The sequence below is a fragment of the Dipteris shenzhenensis genome, chromosome 30, assembly GCF_047967505.1.
Source record: "Dipteris shenzhenensis isolate YYH24624 ecotype China chromosome 30, Dip_SZ_1.0, whole genome shotgun sequence".
Lineage (NCBI taxonomy): Eukaryota > Viridiplantae > Streptophyta > Polypodiopsida > Gleicheniales > Dipteridaceae > Dipteris > Dipteris shenzhenensis.
This window is the reverse complement of record NC_141625.1, coordinates 17,300,256-17,321,993: the sequence shown is the minus strand read 5'-3', so window position 1 is coordinate 17,321,993 and position 21,738 is coordinate 17,300,256. Positions and strand designations below refer to the sequence as shown.

General features: G+C 43.8%; 1 protein-coding gene across 1 annotated transcript in view; it reads left to right on the top strand.

The window, feature by feature from the left end:
* The window catches only part of LOC147881786 (Transducin/WD40 repeat-like superfamily protein), a 61,901-nt gene extending 45,731 nt beyond the window's left edge, over positions 1 to 16,170 (top strand). Inside the window, exons 10-14 of the mRNA XM_087401678.1 lie at positions 1,858 to 1,958; positions 15,117 to 15,271; positions 15,367 to 15,475; positions 15,594 to 15,650; positions 15,822 to 16,170. Of these exons, the coding sequence (XP_087257804.1) occupies positions 1,858 to 1,958; positions 15,117 to 15,271; positions 15,367 to 15,475; positions 15,594 to 15,650; positions 15,822 to 15,977 (578 nt within the window). The 3' untranslated portion in view covers positions 15,978 to 16,170. The remainder of the gene's footprint in view (positions 1 to 1,857; positions 1,959 to 15,116; positions 15,272 to 15,366; positions 15,476 to 15,593; positions 15,651 to 15,821) is intronic.
* The last annotated feature ends 5,568 nt before the right edge of the window (positions 16,171 to 21,738 follow it).

The following is a 21,738-nucleotide window of genomic DNA, read 5'->3' as shown; positions in this document are numbered from 1 at the left end:
TCATGAGATTATAGAAGTTACAGATTTGACTTTTATTCCTCACAAACCTGAGTGTATTCTTGAATTTCGTGAAAGACAGATTCGAAATAGAACTATCATGGAATACAAGATCAAGTGGAAGGATCGTGTTGAGGAGGATGCAACATGGGAGACATTACAAAACCTCCAAAGAACATTTCCGAGTTTTTTAGCGAACTCAGGAGTGAGTTCTTAGAGGAGGGGGAGTATGTCATGTGCACGGATTGGTATCTGACGTGTACTAGGTACACAGGACCTGGGGAGGCTTAGAGCTAGGCAGGCTTGATTCTCGGGTTGAGTGGCAAGGGTACAGACTATTTATAGGTCTTCGCTATTTTTGGCGCTCGGGGCCCGAGTCTATAAAAGGGGCCCAGGGGGTTCAGTTCTCAGTGTGCAGTTGGGAGCAAGTTTCGTTCCTAGGTGCCAGGTCTGATCTTGGATTGAGTCGCGGACGCGCGCCTGCATCTTAGCGTAGCCCAAGGCCCAGTGGCAGATCCAGGGCTTCACAGCGCCACCTGGTGGTATGGGACACCAGGCTGGTTTGGATCTGATTGGGAGTTTGTGCCAGTAGCTCAGCTCGTGGCTCGGAGGGGACATCTCTTGATTCGGGATCACATCCCGTAGATGTCATGGTTGGGTGGTGAGCAGCCTGCTCAGATCTCACGTGGTGTGTGGTTGTTTTGCAGATCAGGGGTTTCAGGAGTGCTGGGATGTGTCACTCTTGGACATGGAAGTGTCACCCTCAATTCTCACAACCTGCTCTGATACCACTGATGGTAAATCAGAGATGCTGAATTAATGCAAGATAAACTCACAGAGAGAAGGCAAGATAATCTATTACATGAAATGTAAAGAAAGCATCTCGTAATGAACCTACAACCTCTCAGATATCTTCACTCAATCACTAGTGGTTGCGCATCCCTACGGGGCTTGTTGTAACCTCACAAAAACTTCTACATCAGTCAGCCACAAAGGCGTGAATCATACAACACACCTTTTTTTTTGGGGTGAAATTTGTGATTGAATCATACAACACACACACACACACACACACACACACACACACACACAGAGGGATGGCGACCTGCGATCACACCTAAGAGCTTGTAGAAGACCGCCTCGTTCACGTGCTTGCCAATAGCAAGGCTCCAACCATCAATGTCACCCAACCTCTTGAGTACGCTGGAAGTCGCTAGAAGTCGTCTTGCTTCCCTGAATTCTTGGAGGTCGACTCTCATGGAACCGACTGGAAAAAAACAAGTGAAGGCGGCTTACTTCATGAATGTTCTACGTAGCTGATTGCATGACATCTCACCACATGGCCACACAAACTCCACCATGCAATTAACCGCGTCCATCAACCTTACACTGTGATTGACCACATGAGGACGAGCACCACTTCCCAACATTGAAGAGTGTCAAGGAATACACACAACATTAAAAAATAAAGGGCACATTTTAGTAGCTTATGCTAGCAGATTGTACTCTCTATTTCTTATCTTCTTAGCACAATTGTATCATTATTGGAACATTAGACAGCTTCAAAGTTTTGGGATCAAAAGACGAGGGGTTGAATGTGCTTGATTCAAGACATGTACAAGACTAGGTCTTCCTTAAATAAGATTGCAATATTGCATTGTTTGAGGATGGTTAGGCATATGGGTTGAAAATACATTAACTGCCCTTGTATGCATGTTGACTTTCACAGGGATTGTCACTGATGAAAATATTGCTTTGCATGAAATCTGCATGAATTCGTTGTAACCTAGGAATTAAATGTTGTAAGGATTGTTGTCATGCGAGCCGACTTGATGTTTTCTTGATTTATCGATTTTGCAGGGACTGATCATCCTATAGCCCATCTTTATGATGTCAATACATTTCAATGCTATTTGTCATCTGCAGTTCAAGATTCTCAAATAGATGGTGCTATCAATCAGGTTTTTTTTGCTCGGATGTCTTTTGTTTTTTCTTGAACTTTTTGAAGTGTTTAGAATGTCCATTTGAAACATAGGAAAATTACTGAGAGAGAGAGAAGTCCAAATCAAAAAATCTTGTTCCCTTAACGTACCTACTATGCTACATCTCGTATAGAGTGATTGGCCTTGTGGTCTCTTCTCATCTCCTCTTCTTGCTAATTCAATGTGCCCTCATTGCAGCAATCTAATTCCCCCTCCTCTCCTTCGTGTCTTGACACGGACTCTAACTCATAGAAGTTTGTAATATACATTTGTGTCTGACCCCTCGCTGCTTCAAGGGTCCATATCTCCTCCTGCTATCTGATCTATCTCAGAGTTCCCATTGCATTTATCGAGGGACTGGCCGTCTTGATTCAAAGTGAGTGGATCTATGGTCCAAACCTTCCCAACCGGCCCACTCCTATGATCTTTTGTCACTCAAGCAAGTCCATGGCCACACCCATTTGTGGGTCCCCATCTGTCTTTGGCTGAAGAAGACCAATCAGCTCCACTCTGTAGTGCTTGGAGCGAAAGGATCCATGGGCTTGGTGCTAAATATTGGGCATCCCTCTCCTACATAATTGTCCATACGAGCATGGGGGAGTTGAGGCTCTCTGTGGACAATCCCTCCACGACTCAGGGATGGTGATGTCTATCTCTAGCATCCTTGTGCTTGCCTCCCTCAGGTGAGACAGGGCTCGTGCATGTGTCTTTGTCTCAATAGGGAGACGACTCCGTGCTTCGAAGGATCTTGCCGGGGGCCACTGTCCCATTGCACCCATCCAATGTGCGTCTGTTGCCCAACATGAAGCCCTTTTAATCCTGAACCTTTGGGTGCCAAAGAGAAGGGGCTTGCACTCAAACTCCTTACGGTTACATGTGGAAGCGTTTCACTACGGAATCAGGCTTCATTCACTGTGAGTACTTCACAATCATAGATGTGTGTGCGCAAGCCAGAATAGACAGTGCATCCAAGACAAATATAGAAGCAACACCTATATATTTCCATCCGTCCACACAATACAAAAGGAGATGCGGAGTCCCACCAAACCGTGGTCCTCCGATCATACCAAAATGTCCTCCCTCTTATCTGCTTGGCACCTCTAGATCTCTGAGCTCGCGTGCTCCTTTGAGCTTATGTAGACTCTCTGTCAAGTGATCCCTTACACCTTGCTGTCTGGGTAGCCAGCTTAGTGGCAGCACCTTTAGCTAAGTCTGCAGGCCTTGTAGGTATCCTTCACCTCTTGTGTATAGACCCAAGGATGGTCCTCCTATATCTCCTTCCTGCTCGTGGACTGCTGCTCCAAGTGAAGGCCGAAATGCCCCCTTTTATAGGGGCTGAGCCCCCTCCAAAGTGGCCGACTTTCCTGCGTCTACCAGCCGACTGGAAGCTGGTCTATGGGCCGAGCCACAGCCCTTGATTTGGGCGTGTGAGGACCCCTATTGGCCTGTGTGCTAGCCGACCAGCCAGCCCTTGGCCCTATATAAGGGCAAGGGTAGTGCCCTTTGCACCCCTTTTCCCCTGCCTCTCCAGGCCCCATGCTGCTGCATATATTCTGCCTCCTGCTTTGGCCCTCGGATTTCTTGTACAGCCCTCGGCACATGATGATGCAGGACCCCGGGCTGTTACTGACATCATTGCTTCATCATAGCCTTGTCTTCTTGCTGGTTTCCCTGTGCAGACCATCCTCTCCATCTGTAGACAGCCTCTACAAGATCTGCCTTCCATGGTGGATCTCCTTTGCCAGGTACTTCCTCACTAGACTGCAGCCCACATGGCAGCCCATGTGCTGCCCATGTGGCAGCCCCAATGTCTCATCCTAGTCTCACCCTCCCAATGCATTCCTCATTTGGGGGCTCACAAGTGGGAAGGTGATTAACCCTATTCCAACAGCCCCTCTCACCGACCCACATCGGCGTGATCCAAATTTGTTGATGAAGATGCTCCAGTAGGTCCCATGTCGTAGCCCTATGGAACACTTTGGTGTTGTCATACTCTTTTGTTTTCTTTTCAACAAGTGGCTCCTGCTCCACCAGGTCCGATCCCACATCAACACACCAGCCTGGTACATAGGTCCATCCAAGGTAGCACTTGATGGCACCACCACCTTTAGTCATGAACCCGCCTTTGAACTCGAGCACTCCAGGTACAAGTATCCTCCAACTGTCCCCCTCACAATGGATGAATAGATTAAAGTTCTCCAGACACGAAGCTCTCAGGGTCTCTTTCAATCCGTCCTTCATTTAGCTAGGTCTGCAACCAAACAACATACCCAAGACATCATATCCCAGGCATAAATCCAGATTACCTAGACTGTGAAGCTTCTTGTGTGGTTCTATATTGTTGTCCCTCTCTAAGTCACAGCCTTTGTTTGGCCCTGAGTCCTCACGTCTGGTCGAAGAATCCCCCTCTGTGTCAGCAACACTTGCCAAGCACCCAGATTGTTCGAGGCACTCATCACGGTCCATCACCTTCACAAAAGCTTGTCTCCTCTTCTGACCAATCCTCAATGTTGGATATCCTAGCAGTATAACTTGGGTCCATATACCTAATTTTAAAGCACTCGGAGATGCCACCAAGAAAAGTTCCTCTTTACCCTGACTCCTTTGACTCTGAGTTGGTCCCCTTCTTCTCCTGATCATCCTTTTTCTTTCTGTAATCCTTTACAAAATGACGTGGCTGATCGCAATAGAAGCAATCCTTCCCTTTCTTTCTCTTCTTTCTGTCTTCATTTGAAGAGTTTGCTTCTTTGTTAGATTTGTCCTTGGGCTTGCCTTTGTGAGTCTTACCCTTGCCCTTGCCTTACTTAGAGCCTTGTCATCCTTATCTGTACCTCTATACTTCTTTTTTTGAGCTTCTTGTTGTATCCTCGAAAGTCACTGGCGCCGCCCTCTGCCGTGCAATCATTGTAGTAGTAAAACTACTATATCTTCGGGGGAGCATTTCTAGTGACAGCCTTGCCATCCTGGTCGACCTCATCCTTTGACCAACTACCACCAGCTGATCCCGCACCACCTTTATCTTTGTGATGTGTTCTTGTATTGAGGCCCTTCATCCATCCTCATGCCGTATAGCTCCGTCTTGAGGTCCAAGATTCTCGCCTTGTTAGTGACCTCATACATATTCCTCAATGTTGTCCAGGCGTCGAACAAAGAGTTCGCTATCTGTATGTGAGGAAGCACCAAATCTGTTCTCGTACCCACAATGATAGCCAAGGTTTCTGCATCCTGATTGCTTGAGGCAATAGCTCTGTCGCTGTCGTCGCAATCCCCCATGACTCCCTCAACACTAAGTAGCTCTGAGCCTTCATTTTCCAGAACGGATAGTTGGTCCCCTCGAGCTTCCTCGTCTCACCAAAATTTGGAGTCTGATATCTGTGGGCCATGATAATGAACTAAAAGAGGTAAAGAATTTAGAGTGTCATACACCTGCTTCCACCTCCCTTCGAGGGTACAATCCTTCAGATGTCACCTGTCTGAACCTGAGCCTCCATCTTGGGTACAATCCTTTACACATGAAAGCTAATTCCCCCGAGCAATGAATGAACGTCGTCCTTCAGCAAGGTCCTTGCCTTCAAGCTCCACTTCCCGTGAACTTCCGTTAGGGCTCTGATACCATGTTAAAAAATTGGAAAGCTCACTAGAGGGTATCCTGCAAGAGAAGACTGATAGATGAGCCTAGGAATTACACACGGAAGCATTTCACTACGGAATCAAACTTCATTCACTGTGTGTACTTCAAAATCATAGATGTGTGTGTGCAAGCCAAAATATACAGTGCATCCAAGACAAATATAGAAGCAACATTTATATATTTCCTTCCATCCACAAAGTGGACACAATACAAAGGAGATGTGGAGTCCTTGCAAACCGTGGTACTCCGATCTTACCAAAATGTCCTCCTACTATTTGCCTAGCACCTCTAGATCTCTGAGCGTGTGTGCTCCTCCGAGCTTATGCAGACTCTCTGTTCAGTGATCCCTTCCATTTGCTGTCCGGGTAGCCAACCTAGGTGGGCCGCACCTTGAGCTAAGTCTGCAGTGCTTGTAGGTCTCCTCGACGTCTTGAAGGATGGTTCTCCTATTGCTCCTTCTTGCTCTTGGACTGCCACCCAAAGTGCTGTGTGGTATCTGACCTTCTTGGCCAGCCAACCAGCCAGCCCTTGGCCCTATATAAGGGCAAGGGTAGTGCGCTTTGCACCCCTTTTTTACTGCCTCTCCATGCCTCATGCTGCTGCGCCTCCTGCCCTAGCCTTGTTCAGCCTCCAGATTTCTTGTACAACCCTCCGTATGTGCTGACGCAGAACCCTGGGCTGTTGCTGACATCATCGCTTCATCATGGCTTTGTCTTCTTGATGGTGTCCTTGTGCAGACTCTTGCCAAAGAGCCTCTGCTTTGCATCTTTGGGGCTATGATGCCGAGTCCTTTCTCTGTCTGGGGTAGGATCACCGTCTACCAGGTGACCTTGACTCTTGTGTTCGTCGTACCATCTAGTCGTGCCCACAAGAAGTTGTGCATGAAGCGCCTAAGGAGCTGTCCGATGCAACTCTTGTGAAAACACTAGCACGAGGCTATGTACCAGGTCGTGGCTGGCCATGACGGCCCACCCTACAAGGAGGGAGCTCCAATACAAAAGTTTGTGCGGTACATTCTACATCAACTTACTACTATAAAATGTCAATGTCCACCTACAAGGCTAGGTATCTTGTTGTTTGACCTCACGGGATCTAGTGGAAGCCAAAAGTAGGTCCCGGTGTAAGATCTCCTGAACCTTTTCACTCGATGTGACAAAATTGATTTGGTCCACTTCATCCTAGCCCCATATATACAATACACCTCAAGGGCTCTCCGAACTCCTCTAGAGACGAATCACGATGCCCTCTATAAATAGTGTCATATCATTTGCAAACTCTGAGTTCATTAGCACGGATCGATCCTAGTTAGGTCCGTTGCCCAGCAAGCAGTGTAACCAGAAAACGCGTTTCGAGCAGTAGAAACGTGAAGAAATGTTTCTGCTCGAAACGTTTCTAAGAAACGTGCGAAACGTGGAAGTTTTTTTGAAGAAAAAATACACTATTTTTATTATTTATATAAAATACACTAATTTTACATGTTTCTAGACGAAACGCTTGTCAAAATCTCGAGACATTTTTTGTGACACTGCCTACAAGGGTAGAAAGTGGCGCGAGAACGTCTATCACTAATAGAAGAAGGAAAGGAGTGAGAGAGCTGTTAGCATTTAGCCTTGGTATGGCCTTGTAGTGTGGTTAGGACATTTAGTCCTAGTAGATCTTGTTTTGGACATTTTAGTCCTTAGCTGACGAGTTGACTTAGTGGCCATATATTGACCACTCTTGTACTTTCTTCATTATCCATTTGCAAGTACATTCATTCCCTCAGCGTGTTGTTTGCTCCCTTGCATTCCAGCTTGGTTCCATTGCTTGCGGCACCCAATTGTGGTCTTAGAGCAAGTTCTCGCTCGGGCCTGCTCTCTCCCCTATGCACCTTGCAGCCTAAAAACACTTGTTCGACCACATCGACTTATTTAAGGTTGCCATTTGCAGCTTCAAGCAATTTTCCAATCCTGCCATTTTTGCTCAAGATCGTCTGTTGTGTTGGGGAGTTCATTTACTGTGGCCAGGCCAGCTTGAAATTACCAATCGACGTCTTCACCATACACCACGTTTCTGGTTCAGTTAGTTCTTGCAATTACTAATCGACGCCTTCACCATACACCACATTTCTGGTTCAGTTAGTTGTTGCCATTGCTGGTTTTTTGCACCGCCATACCTGTGCCCCTTGCTGTTGATTGATTCACGACTTGACTACTTGAAGAATCGTATACCACAACAGCCTATACCAGATGCAGCCAGGTGCTGAATCTCCAGTATTGCGTTCAAGGTTATCCGTACAGTCAGGATATTCGTCCTACAGGTCGCGTTACTACTTGAGATCCGTCAGTACAGTTTTCTTCTACTATTCATACACACAGTGAGTCCATACTGTGTGGATGTCCATACACAACGTACGGATTTCTGACAGAATTTTTTGCAGTTTCAGTCCGTAAGTTTAATCTACCTGCATTTGTTCGTATAGGTGAGAAAAATAGTGAGCTGCTTTGGATAGGGGGGCGGTGTCTATGAGATTCAGGATACGTACGGCAGTATTCCTGCCAAAATGTTGTACATCTGTACAACTGTATGGATTCTGGACCTGTTGCAATCAGTACATTGATTCTGCAATTTTATCCTTACAGGTTGTATGACAGGTTGCCACGCAAGTCTGCCTCATAGAAAATTTGCAGTTTTCCATCAGATTTTAAGGGCTTTTGCCAGAGTTACAACAAACTGCAGTTAGAAATTGGGGCTTCTGACATTGGGCTGCAATGTGCAAAGAAAAGGACATTTGGCAGCTTTTCAAGCATCTTTTCACTCAGTGTGAGTGAGATCTGTAGACATTTGCTATTTTTAGCAGTCATTTTGGGGCTTTTTGAGGCCAGTGATAGTTTATTGTAGTGATTGCATGCTGGTGCATTGACATTCAGCAGACATTGCTATTTACCCTCTTTTTTGGCATACTTTTCTCTTTGGAAAACTTGGGGTCTTTGCAGGATTGACCCTTGCAGTCATCCCCTTTGCCTTGTGGTTCAATTTCAGGTGACCTTTGAGCAGTCATCCCCTTTTCCTTGTGGTTCAATTTCAGGTGACCTTTGAGCAGATTTGAGGGCTGGATAATTCTTTGCAGGGCAGCTTTATGCTTTTGATGCATTGACATTTGCATATTGTTGCAGTCATACATTGTAGGACAGCCTTTTGCATTTTTCTTAGCGTTTAAGCACTTCATTGGGCATTCACATTTGCAGAGCTTTTGCTGTCATTTTTGGGTTGATATTTGCAGATTTTGTGTCAGCTTTTGAGCAGCGTGCCGATTGTAGTGATAGCCTTGAGGCTTTGACATTTGCAGGGCACTTTCTTTTGGTTATTCATTTGCAATGGACTACAAATGACTTGTTTGGAATGATTTCCGCTCAAGACAAGCTTGATCATACCAATTATCCCATGTGGTCGTATTTGGCACGCCACTTCTTGGTATCTAGGAATTTTTGGAGTATTGTATCTGGATCAGAATCTAGACTTGTATCTCTAGCATAGGCACCTACTGCCACCGCATCCACGTGCTATTGCTACTATAGCCACTTCTGGATCTACTACCATTGCTACATCAGATCCTCCTACAATAGACCCGCTAGGATCAGTGGGATGCCCAAGCACACGCCTCAATTGCATTTGCATGCAAGGACCTCATTATCCCTCACATCAGATCTTGAAAGGCAGCCAAGGATGCATGGGGTACTTGGCCCCTTTATATCATGAGATCAGCATTGCCTTTTTAAGGAAATAGCTGATGGTGTACACATGTAGGAAGGGGACATAATAGATGCTCGTCTCACCAAATTCAAGGACTTTCCTGAGCAGCTTATTAATGTGGGTGAGATTGTAACAGATGCATAGGTAGCTTCCACAACATTGATAGGCTCCTTGATCCATACTAAGGATTTGCTATGACATTGAGGTTAGTGGCCATGGGTAACCTAACCACTATACCTTCGATCAATATGTTTCCCTACCCTTGCAAGAAGAGTAGAGTCATCAAAATTGGATGCTTCTGTTAATATAGATTAGGCTTGTGCCACAGATCATAGGGGCAAGGCAAAGGGGGTAAAAATTATAGCAAGCCCAAACCTTCATTTGGCACCTCATCCGCTTCTTCCCTGCTGATGGGAAGAAGCGTTGTAACTACTATAGGAAACTAGGACATGACATATTTGAGTGCCAAAAGCACATTGCTTTCGAGAAGAAGAAGCAACAACAAGAACTGGTAGTCACAGATGCACCAGCTGCCCATGACCACCGGAATGAGGCAGCACATTTGGCTTATGATGAGTGCGCCTTGTTGTGACAGGCCATTATAATCGGTCATTAGATGCTTCAGCCTTATCACTTTTAGATTTTGACTTTTTAGGGCATTTTGATAGTGATGTGACACAAAATTTTGATATCTTTTATTTGATATTTTTATCACTTGTATGTACCCTTCATAGGATTGTGAGGATCAAGTGACAGCCTTCTAGCTATCACTTTATTTTATTTTCCAAGATATTGTAAGGGATTGATGGAATGAATCATTGAAAATACCAAATGATAAATACCTTGGTATGGGGCGAGAGTTATTTGTGAGTAAGATATTATGGGGCTTTAGAAATAAGAGTGACTAATGTAAAGAGGTGGGCCTTACGTCCATAAGTGCTCAATAAAATAAGAAAGATCACATGCCATGCGTGTGGGGGGCATGTGGAGGAGTGTGGGGCAACAAGGAATCCTTCTAGAATTCCTATGTTGAATAGGGAGGATGTGGACATTTGGAAAAGAGAGGGTTCCTATGGGCTTCACAAAGGAAGACTTTTGACTTTCTCTCAATTTTCAAAGAGACATGTGCTTTTTGAGATGGGACATTTGTTAAAATGTGCCCAAAAGGAAGACCCATGCCCTCATGCCACTAAGGAGTACAAATATCTATTGGCTGGAAATGTAACAAGGTAAAGGAGGGTGAGAATTTCTCTATAAAAGGAGCCTCTGCCCTCTTTCTCAAGTGTCTCATTATTCTCTTTATAGCTATGCCATTCCCTTGTATGTGGCTTTTCCTATGCTTCCTTCTCTCTCTTGAGCACTAGGCTCCCTTAGTCTTTAATCCTCCTCAATGGGCAAGTCTCTTTTCCTTCCATAATTCAAGCTTTTGCTTCTTTTCTCTATATTCCTTTTCTATTTCTTCTTTGCTTCAGAGTTGATGTGTCCACATGAGTGACTTGTTTTGAGATAAATCGCTACCTTCCTCGACAGTTGCAGTCGGGTATGGATCATTTTGATAGCTTTTCGTAAAATCACGATATCTTTTTGCTCTGATGTCTGTTTTTTATGAAACCTATATCAAAATCTCTGTCTTTTCAAGATCTATCGATCGATGTTCTCAGCTTATGGTTTTAAGTACCATGGAAGAAGTTCTTGCTGACTGATCAGAGAAGATAGTTCATTATGGATAATTTTGACATGGAAGACAGGTGGTGTGAATTGGTTTGAGGATGGGACACTCCCTTGAATCGTATGCATCAGCTTGTCACTAGGAATGGGCTTCTTTCTAGAGATATCTTAACGAGATCCTTCGAGATGTGGACTCTTGGAATGTTGGAGGAGACTCTTAACAATCTAGAGTTTGAGCAGGATGTGCAAGGGGGAGCCTTCTTCTCGGAGATGCTGTCATCAAAGTGTAGCACAGGGGAGCAACTCATCTTTGTGGTTAGTGGCCCTGATGCCTGGCGACATGCAGATTTCTCTAGATTCCCGAGTAGCCTCTGCTACTCCTTCGACCAGCTATGGCACGATGGACTACTCGAGAGAGTTTCACATGGGGAATTGGGTAATGCACCAAGGTGGAGTCATGAGAATTTCGGTAGGGATGAAGTTGTTAGATCCTTCCCTGATCGTACTTCAATTGAAGCAGCCCTATTGTGGACTCCCTTAAAAGGAGGTGTGGATTCCCGATGCATTGCTAAGAGGCGAGTAGGTTCAAGAGGTCATAGTAGAGATTTGGCAATTGCTTGATGTTCCCCATATTAGGGTTGGCCCAGCTAGGCAGCAGATGCGGCCTAGAGTAGTAGTGTTGAACTACAGTCAAGACAATTCAGAGACGACATTCTCTTCAGGAGCGGAAGAGCATTGAGACGAGACTTAGGCTCCATAGAGAGACTTTGGGAGTAGGAACTGACCTCTCACTGGCTGGTGGACAGATATGAGACTATGTGGCCTGGCCATAGGATTCGATGGGCTATGTCAAGGGTGATGCCTCGCCTCGGTGGATCTCCCCTGAGGAGAGCTGAAATAGGTTGAACCTTGATCGTGTGTCCTCTGGTCACTTGTCGCATCGTGTACGGTCTCTGTGTCCCTCGTCTAGCAATGCTGTGTCGGTTCTCTCTACCAATCCATATATCTCTCATGTCGGCTAGTTCCTCCTCTACCCCAAAGTGCCTTGGAGCTGAGTCAAATGCATAGAAATCCGTGACATGTCTGTGCGCTTGGCCTACCTCAATATCCTGTGGTGCGGTGGTCCCATCCTGCTGCTCTCTAATATGTTGTAGTAGCGTCTCTCTGTGTTGTCGTATCTCCATCAGGTAGAGCCCAATACAGGCTTGGTCCTGGAAGTGGATCAGTCGTGAGAGTGGGCAGAAGCCGTGCCCCTCTTGAAAAAGGCAGTGGTAGCGACCTTGGATCTCATAATAGGCTAGGCATACACAAAGAAAGCGCTCCTTTGTCTCAACCACTCCCATCATGCAGAACGGGTATGCTTGCAGCTCTCCCTGCCTCGATCCTCAGCTGATGGGACGAGACCCGCATTTGTCCGATGGCAATCCTTAGCACGTGTGAGACTCCTCTGTCCTCGACATATTGAGGTCTGATGATGAGCCCATCCTCCGATACTCTCAGAAAATGGTCATAGTAGAGCTGGGTCTTGGTGGGGAACTCCTGGTCCCCCCTCAAGTGCGAGATGTGTGGAGCTGGAGGAGATCTAACCGTATGATGCGGTTAATCTCATCCCGTGGGATCAACTCGGGCGGTGCATTCATGCTATATTGAAATGAGGGAAGCCAATCCATCTGAATGCTGTGATTGGCAAACCATGCGGTGATGCGTGCATACCATGCTGTACTTACCTCACTCTCTGCTGGTCATATGGAAGACTCTAGTGCCAGTCTCAAAAGTCTCTCGTGAGGTAGGTCTTAAACTCTGTGGAGGAATTTCACAGTGTGAAAAATGGCATCAACCTGGAGAGGGGTCATGGCAAACTCTTCCTATACTATCTGATAGGGGACCGAGGGCTTACTCTGAATCATCCTAGAGCCCATAATCACCTGTAGCCGCTCAAATCTCCTCCATTCTGCTGCTGAAAGATCACACCCCCAAAAAGGTGCCGCATACATGGCAGTCGGCATCACTAGAGTGTCGAAAAGCCAACACTTTGTCGGTGGATCCTGGAAGTGCGTCTGGAAGCACTATCGCTCTAGTTGGGCCAACGCACCGTGCCCTTGTGTGACACGTGCTTTGGCTACGTGGGTCATCATGAAAATTGGCCTTGTGAAAACTGCACCCAAGTATGTGTAGGACTGCACAATCTCCACTGGTTGACTTTGGTATGTAAAGCTATGGCAGTGAAGCACTGTGTAAGAGGTGTTGAAGATCATGACCTTGGTCTTCCCAAGGTTAACCATGAGATCTCTCTCTCTCTGCAGAACACCTCTAGGGCATCTAGATGTCTCTAGAGTCCCTTTGCCGAAGATGATAGGAGGACTATGTCATCCGCGTATAGTAGAATCTGTATCATTAGGTTAGCTAGTGGTGCTCCCTCGCCTCCTAGGTGGTCTATGAAGGATGTAATCTCATCAATGTAGAGCCCGAAGAGAGTCGGTGAGAGAGGGCATCCTTGCTTTACCCCGATCGTGCTCTCAACCCAGTTTGATAGGCCTCCTGGGACACGAACTCTCCCTCTGACGGACTCATATAGGCTCACCACTCCCCAGATCAGAACCTCTGGAATCTGCATATCCTGTAGTCTCCTGATCATGCGGGATCGCGGGACAGTGTCGATGGCTTTCCGAAAGTCTACAAAACAAGCGTAGACTTTTTTGCATCTCGACCTCGCCTCCTCAACGATAGCCCTCAGGGTGAAGATGTGGTCTAGTGTGGAGTGCTGTCTTTGGAAACTTGCCTGCTCTAGAGCACATTGCCCATGTGCCTCTATATGGCTGCTGATCACCCTTTCCAGTATCGATCCATAGATCTTGGCCAGCGTATGGCCAATCATGAGAATGCGATAGTTTCCAGTATCCATAGGGTCACTTGCCTTGTGTATCGGTACGATGGTGGTGGTACTCCATGAGGGCGGGAAGCTGTGACATATGGCGTGGTTGAACATCTGCGCTAGGACCGGAGCCAAAACCTCCTGTCCATGATCGAAATCTTAGTTCGTAGCCCCTCATGGTCTTGTGCTTTCTGGTTATGAAGCCGGCCGAGTGCAGCCTGCACATTCTGTGCAGTGAACAAGTGGCAAGTGGTGGGCTTGGGCATAGTGGACATATCAGGTGGTGCTTGCATCGGAACATAAAAAAGAGAGCATGCATAAGTGTGCCAAACACCTGGGTCTGTGATGGGGATAGGTGGCTTTCCCTGCGATAGAAGCCCCTAGCCAATGGTGGGATCCCCCCCTCGAAATGAGCTGATCATCTCGTCCATTCTGTGGGTGAGGAAGGCCCTCCGCTTACGGCGTGTCAGTCACCGTGAGATCCGCTGTGCGCGCACACACACACACACAAACACACACACACACACACACACACAGAGATTGCACTGCACATTAACATCAACTGCCCAGCGAGTAATTTCAGTAGACACACTAGACTTTTTTTGTTCGAGGTTCGGTATTATCAATTTTTGAGTGCAGTATAGGTTTTGCAAATAGACATTCACAATATATAGGCAAATCAATTGTTGGCAACTTCTTTTCTCTCTACTTGCTCTTTACAAACTGAACAGACCTTTGATGGTGTGGATGATTCGTCAGTTTTAGTTAGTTGGAAAGGTTTTCTACGTCTGATACACAAAACACCAAGGTGGTTGTTGGTCGCTGCCTCTCTGGGATGCCATGTGGTAAACAGCATATCAAAGGGACTATTTTTGATATTTTTGGCACTATCTATGTTTTTTGGGAGAACTGATTTGGTTGATTTTACCTGTGCCCTTCCATGATATCTGGTTAAGCCAGTAGGATTCTTGTTAAAGAATCTGTACAAATTAATGTTCACAGAAGTACTTCCTTTGCCTGTGTGAAGCGATGCACTGGATGATAGACTGCTGGTCTGAGGTTTATAAATTTGTTGAGTTGCAGGTTCGTTATTCCACCAATGGTGGGATGTATGTGACAGCTAGTAAAGATGGTGGTGTTCGCATCTGGGATGGTGCATCTGCCTGTTGCATTCGATCTATTGATATGGCGCATAGACTGCTGGTCTGAGGTTTCTAAATTTGTTGAGTCGCAGGTTCGTTATTCCACCAATGGTGGGATGTATGTGACAGCTAGTAAAGATGGTGGTGTTCGCATCTGGGATGGTGCATCTGCCCGTTGCATTCGATCTATTGATATGGCGCATGGTTCTGCTGAAGCAACGAGTGCTTGTTTCACTAAAGATCAGAGGTAAGTTAACACATTGCTTGTACTGATTGATTTCTAAACTGCAGGATCTTACCTTCTCACTGATTACTATTGACCGCAAATGTTCCAATGAGCAGATATGTTCTTTCTTGTGGGAAAGACTCAGTTGTAAGGCTTTGGGAAGTAGGAACTGGCAGACAGGTCAAGCAATATATGGGAGCCCAACATCGTCAACTGCGTTGCCAGGTCAGTCTTCATTTGTCATGTTATGCTTGAATGTGAACATATTAATCAATCTTTAATGCTTCAGGGTGTGCTTCTTATACTCTAGGCCCTTGTCCTCATTCTGAGTATGGTGATGCAGGCCGTGTTCAACCACACAGAGGAGTTCATCTTGTGCATGGATGAGTCTAACAATGAGGTAATCACTCATTTTTAAACCTCTATTCACATCCCTCGGAACTTAAGTTTCAAGGGAAAAAGTTGGGTAAGGGTACTCAACAAAGGTTATTGTTCAAGGTTGAACATGATGTACAAAATGGCCAAATTAAATACACAACACTTTTGATACCTGTTAAGTTATTTTATGTAGGTGGTCGCATGGGATTCACTTACAGGAGAAGTCTCATCAAGGTGGCCATCCAATCATGCTAGCAGTCCCAGATGGTTAGAGCAATCGCCAAGTGAGTCTGCATTTGTAACTTGTGGGACAGATCGTTCTGTGCGGTTTTGGCGAGCACAGTTCTAATAAATATTACTAATCTTATAATGAAGTTTATAGTTCCTTAAAAAGGTCTGCTTGCATAACATTGAAGTTCCAAGCAGGTGATGCTAGATTGAAAAGACCAAGGTTCAGACTGTGCTGTTGAACATCAAACCCTTGTCTATAAGTCAGACTCCATTTTTTCCAGAAATTGAAGCATGGTTGATGTTGTAGTGCATTGTGCCATAATACTGATTTGAAGGAGAGCATATCTGACAACCTTTTGAAATTGCTTTTGTTATTTGTTAAACTTTATCTCATCAAGGTGATAGAGGATGCAAATGTTTTGGGAGTGTAGATTCCATAAATATCATGATTCCACTAAACAACAAGCCACATATAAGACATTATAACAAAATGGTTCCTCAGAAGCTTTCACCTTCCCCCCAAAACAGGAGCTTTCTTCTTCAATTACAGTGCGATGAGCAATACCTCACTTCCAGATTAGTTTATTTGACCCAGAGTGGATGATGAAGTATTTGTATGTGTTAATACATGTCGCGTACACATATGGTGACTTTATAATCAACATATGAGGTTAATGCCCTTTATGGGTTCAAGCTAGAGGTGCAAAGGAATTTCGAAGGGTGTAATCCACCTTCACTCGTCTAAAAGGCTACATCTGTACAAACACACTTCAGTTGATTCAGCTCCTCTCATCTCAATGCCATTTTTACTCTTATATCCATTCTAAAGCCTATACAAATTACAACTTTTTAGCACTAATTTATTGCAGTTTATGTAAACAACCATCAAGCATAGTGTTTGGAAACCAGTACCCCCAAGGCACATAGTTTCTCATGCCATCTCATGGTGATCAAAGATAAATCTATGGCTAGGATCTCATGCTAGCAAAGGTGCCCAAGGATCACAAGGTTTACAAAAATGGGATAGACCAAACACATATCACATGGCCTACATCATATGGTGACCAGAGGTGATTTACAAAAGACAAAACACATAACATTCTTTTTGGAGTACTACTTCACGCAGAGAACCTCAAAATTTGACCAAGTGATGATGAAAAAAATCTCAAAGAAAAAGTGTTCAAAAGGCAAAGTCCTTGTCTTCTATCACAAAGTTTGATTCTTTATTTGTTGATGGTGTTCTCTCTTCAACTAGATTTGTCATATTTTTCTTTTTGTCATTGCAAAACTTCTCTGAATGATTCTTCTTGCAAAACTTCTCTGAATGATTCTTCTTGCAAAACTTATTTGAATGATTGTTCCTGCCGCAATAAGTGCAAGGGTTGATTTTATAATAATCCTTCTCAAGATGATTGTTTTTTCCACAATGCTTGTATGTCTTGTACTTGCTCTTTGATGAAAACTTGATTGCAAGTGCTTCTGTGTGTACTTTACCCATTCTTGAAGTGCTTTTTTTCCTTCTCTTGTAAAGCATTGATGATGCCCTTCAGTGTGGGTTAGGGAAGATTCTTTAAAGTAGTCACAACATAATCATAGTCTTGAGACATACTTTTCAAGAGCACAGCCATAGCATCATCTTCAGTAATTGGAGAGTTAATTGAAGCCAATTGTGTCATAAGACTTCTTAATGTATTAACGTGAGCTGCAATATTGTCTCCATTCATCTTAAGTTAAAAGAACTTAATTTTCAAATTCAATTGAGAAGTATGAGAGCTAGTATCAAATAATACATCTAGCTTATGCCATGCCTCAAAAGGGGATTCCAAGTGTGAAATGTGATGCACATAATCATCTCCCAAATCTAATGCAATTATTGCGTAAGCTTTTTCTATCCTTTTGGCATCTGCAGTTGTAGAAGAAGAGTCACTTGCCTTCCCTTTACCTTTGGTTGTGGTTGATTCACTTTCTTAAGAGGATAAAGTCCTTGACTTGTCTAAATTCTCTTTCATAAGCACAAACTTTATCTTCATTTGCCAAGTGTGAAAGCCTTGGCTATTGAACTTGCCAATTTTATAGGTTGCCATGAGAGGGTCTTATCTTTATTAGGTAGTGTCTACTTTCTTACAAAACGACTAATCTTGTTGAACAAAGAAATCTTGCTTATCATACAATCGTAGATTGTTAAAGATAAACTCAGAAAAACCTAGTTGTTTATCATATGCATACCCAGTTGGCTTCTTCCAAAGCTTCTTGATTGGGGTCTTTTTTACCTTGAACTTTATCCTTCTTGTAGTCTTCTGTAAGTGCTTAGCATTGGAAGAACATTGAGAGCTTGGCATCTTGACAAGAGATTAGTCCCAACTTGAATTTCAAACTGAAATTACATTCTTTGAACTATAGTTTAGCGCCACTTTATACCTCAAGCATCATCTTAGTATTTACTGTAGCATCAAATTTTAAAAACTGTCAAAAATGCTTGCAAGGAAACAGAGTAACTTGGAGGCTTAAATTCTCACTCCACATATCTTTAGATTTGGGGCTTTGTAAGCTGGAATGAAGTCTTTGTCCCAGAGAGTAAGCACAGTAGAGGAGGGGCGAAATAGTGTGTCACATTGCCTGTGAGAGTCTCACCAAAGTCGATTGTTCTTTTGCTGAATTCTCTGCAACCATTGGACCATATAGGCTCAGATTTCACCAGTAGCAAGCTCTAGGCATTGCCTAACTTGTGCTTGAAGGGTAGGTCATCATTTGCTTTGTAGGCACAGAATTTGACAAATAGTTGATGCACTTTGTTTGGGTCAGCACAGGTGAGAGAGACCAAATCTAGAAGAATGCTCTGAGCCAGAGGTGCATCCCAGGGGGTAGAAGCTTCAATTCCAAGGGTTTTGCAAATGGCGCACAGGATGAAGAGAAGGAGCTTAGCAAATTCTGAAGAGAAAGGGAGAGAGAGCTTCAAAATGGAGGTGATGGAGAATATGATGAGGTGGCACTACTAAAGTGGATTCTGTAGAGCCTACCAGCTCTGATACCAAATGAAGAAGTGAGTGGGATAAAAGAGATGCATGATGACACAAAGAGAGAGCTCAAGTAAGGCAAAATCAAAGTGTATTGAGATGAGGGAAGATCCTCCATTATATAGAGTGAGAGGAAGATGTAGGCACCTTTCCTACATCAGTGGTAATCAGCCCCTACATCAGTGGAACTGGCTTAATCAAAGGAACCTCCCATGTGGGGACCTTTGTGCTTACATCATCACTTATGTCATAGACTAGACACCTCATAGCACTAGGTGTGCTTCTACTACACACACACACAGACATACATGTGACTCCCCTAGATGCACACATGTACCTTAGAGCAAGCCCTTGATCATATTTATCCCAACAAACGTTATGCCATTTGATGAGGAGAGACTTGGTGAATAGGGGAAGAAAGGAGATTGTGCAAGACTAACACCATGCTTTGATGGTATTGGCTTTTTGCAAAGTGATTTTTTCAACACCAAGACTATCAAAGACATGTCAAATGTAGAGATTGAAGTGAGGAATTGTTGGTGTAGCTTGTTGAGTCGCGATTATACTAGATTCTCTTGATGGCCAAATCGAGTGCAAGCAAGGGTTCCCTCCTACACTTTTAAGGGCAAGGACAAGAGAATCTGGACATGCACCTTGCAAGGTCTTCCTCCCATACTTTTAGGGGCAAGTGAAGGAAGAATTTGGACATGCACAGTTTGGAGTTCCAGTTGGTATGCTTGATGAATGGTGTTGGAGTGTATGCTGAGTAGATTAACTTGTTTTCGTGGAGTCTCAAGGGAGCAATCATGAATTGGTTTTCCTAGTACGGAAATGCTTTCTTTTTAAAGAACTCTTTGAAGAAAACTAGTATCGGGAAGACAAAACCATGGTGCAGCTATTGGAGAAGCTTTATTCTAGCAAGGAAGAAATTAGTAATGGATTATGTAGGACAATTTTGAACCTAGCAAATGTTCGAGAGCTCTCGTTAAAACAAAGGATTGTTAGTTATGTGGTTCATCCTTGTGTTGTGGAAGGAAATCAAGATGCATATGGTAGCAATGGAGACGGACGCCATTGACCTCGTTGAAGAAGTAGTTTACATTGTATGGTAAGGGTTGTTGAAGGTTTCAACAAGAAGGATAAAAACAAGAAAAAATGAAGTGGAATCATTTGAAAATGAGAAGTCCATAAACAAAGATTATAGAAAATTGACAACTAGAATACTAGAGGCGTTCACATTGTGGCATTGAACCCTAGAAAAAATCTATGGAGTCTTGTATAGTGTTGTGAGAATGAGGGACAAATAAAAGAAGAATGTACGATGAAGGCGAAGCAATGTGTGATTTGTGTGACTGTAAAAAATCGGAGGAATGCTATTAGGTTTGAGACCAATACGATGGTGGTAGAATCCCTTGGCCAAAGATTTGATTTGGATGGTCAGGACCACAAGCATTGACGATTTCTCATTTGCAAAAGGAGAAGGTCCTTAGAGAGGGATCTTCTAATATAGGGAAAGACGTGTATTGGTAGGAGCTGGACATGATGAGGAAGTAGTGTGGGTGTCGTTTGGGATGCATTATTCGTTCTTCTCATTGGGTAGGCCTTATGAATGATTAAATATCATTCACCTACAAGCAAAAAAGAAGACAGTGAAGATGGTGCGTAGGAAAGGGAGTGGAGACTTGGGGGATAATGGAGAGAGAGAGAGAGAGAGAGAGAGAGAGAGAGAGAGAGAGAGAGAGAGAGAGAGAGAGAGAGAGAGAGGAGAAAAAGATGGATGCTTTCAAGGGAAAGAAATAGCAAGTCATAATAATTTAGGAATTACATAGACTAAACTGTGAATTTTGCTGCTTAGAGAAGCAAACCTCCAATAAGATCTACCCCATAGGGGCACGAAAAAAACATCTTGGATTCTACATGGTGCAAGAAAGTGTTGAAATAGTGGAACGAATTTCTAGGACACTTTTTGGAGGATAATTTGGGCTATGTGTTCATTCAGGAGCACTCATACTTTTCCAAAACAAAGGGACTTTGTTTGCACGTGAACTAGAGGTGGAATGTTCAAGAGAAAATCAACTAACAACACATAGGGATAGCAAACTTACGCATGTTGATGTCAATGGAAGGGTATTACATGATGTCAAAGGAGATCTCGATGATGGTGTCTTATTAAAGTGGCTATTGCCCAAGGTTCTAGGAGCATAACATGACTTACACTTCTACTAAACATGTGGAAACCAATCTAATAAGATGAAAGGATCATGCATTTAGCAGAAGGCAAATTTCAATGTGGATTAGACTTCTCTTTATGTATGATATCTAAACAAAGAGCTAATATTTGTGTTTTTGAATCAATAGTTCATCTTTATTGTTTTGAAGTCCATGGTCAAAGAAATATGCTTCCTAAAGATTGGTTTTGATTTACTGACTTCGTGTATGTTTGATGATTTTGTGCAGTGTAACTTTTTCCTTAAAAAAAATATATATTTGAGCCATGCAAATACTTAGGAATTGTGCATATTTCTTCCATTCATGTTGTGATATTTTGAGCAAATGTTGCAATAAATGTTCTATTCTCTTTTGCTTAGTGACAAAGAAACATAGTAATTCATACATGTTTAGGGATATTCAATGCTTTGTTATTTAGAGTATATTTTATGATTACATTTCAAAGGGTCCAGAGATAAGTTCACTTGTAAAGTGCCAATTTTGTGATCCACTTTAATTTAACAAGTGCATGAGATAATTCTACATGAAAAGATCAAGCGGATAATATCTGAAAGCATCCCTATCAAAGATATAAAATGTGTTGTAAAGCCCCACAAAAGTAATAATGAAAATAAAGTACAATCATGGAATGAGTGA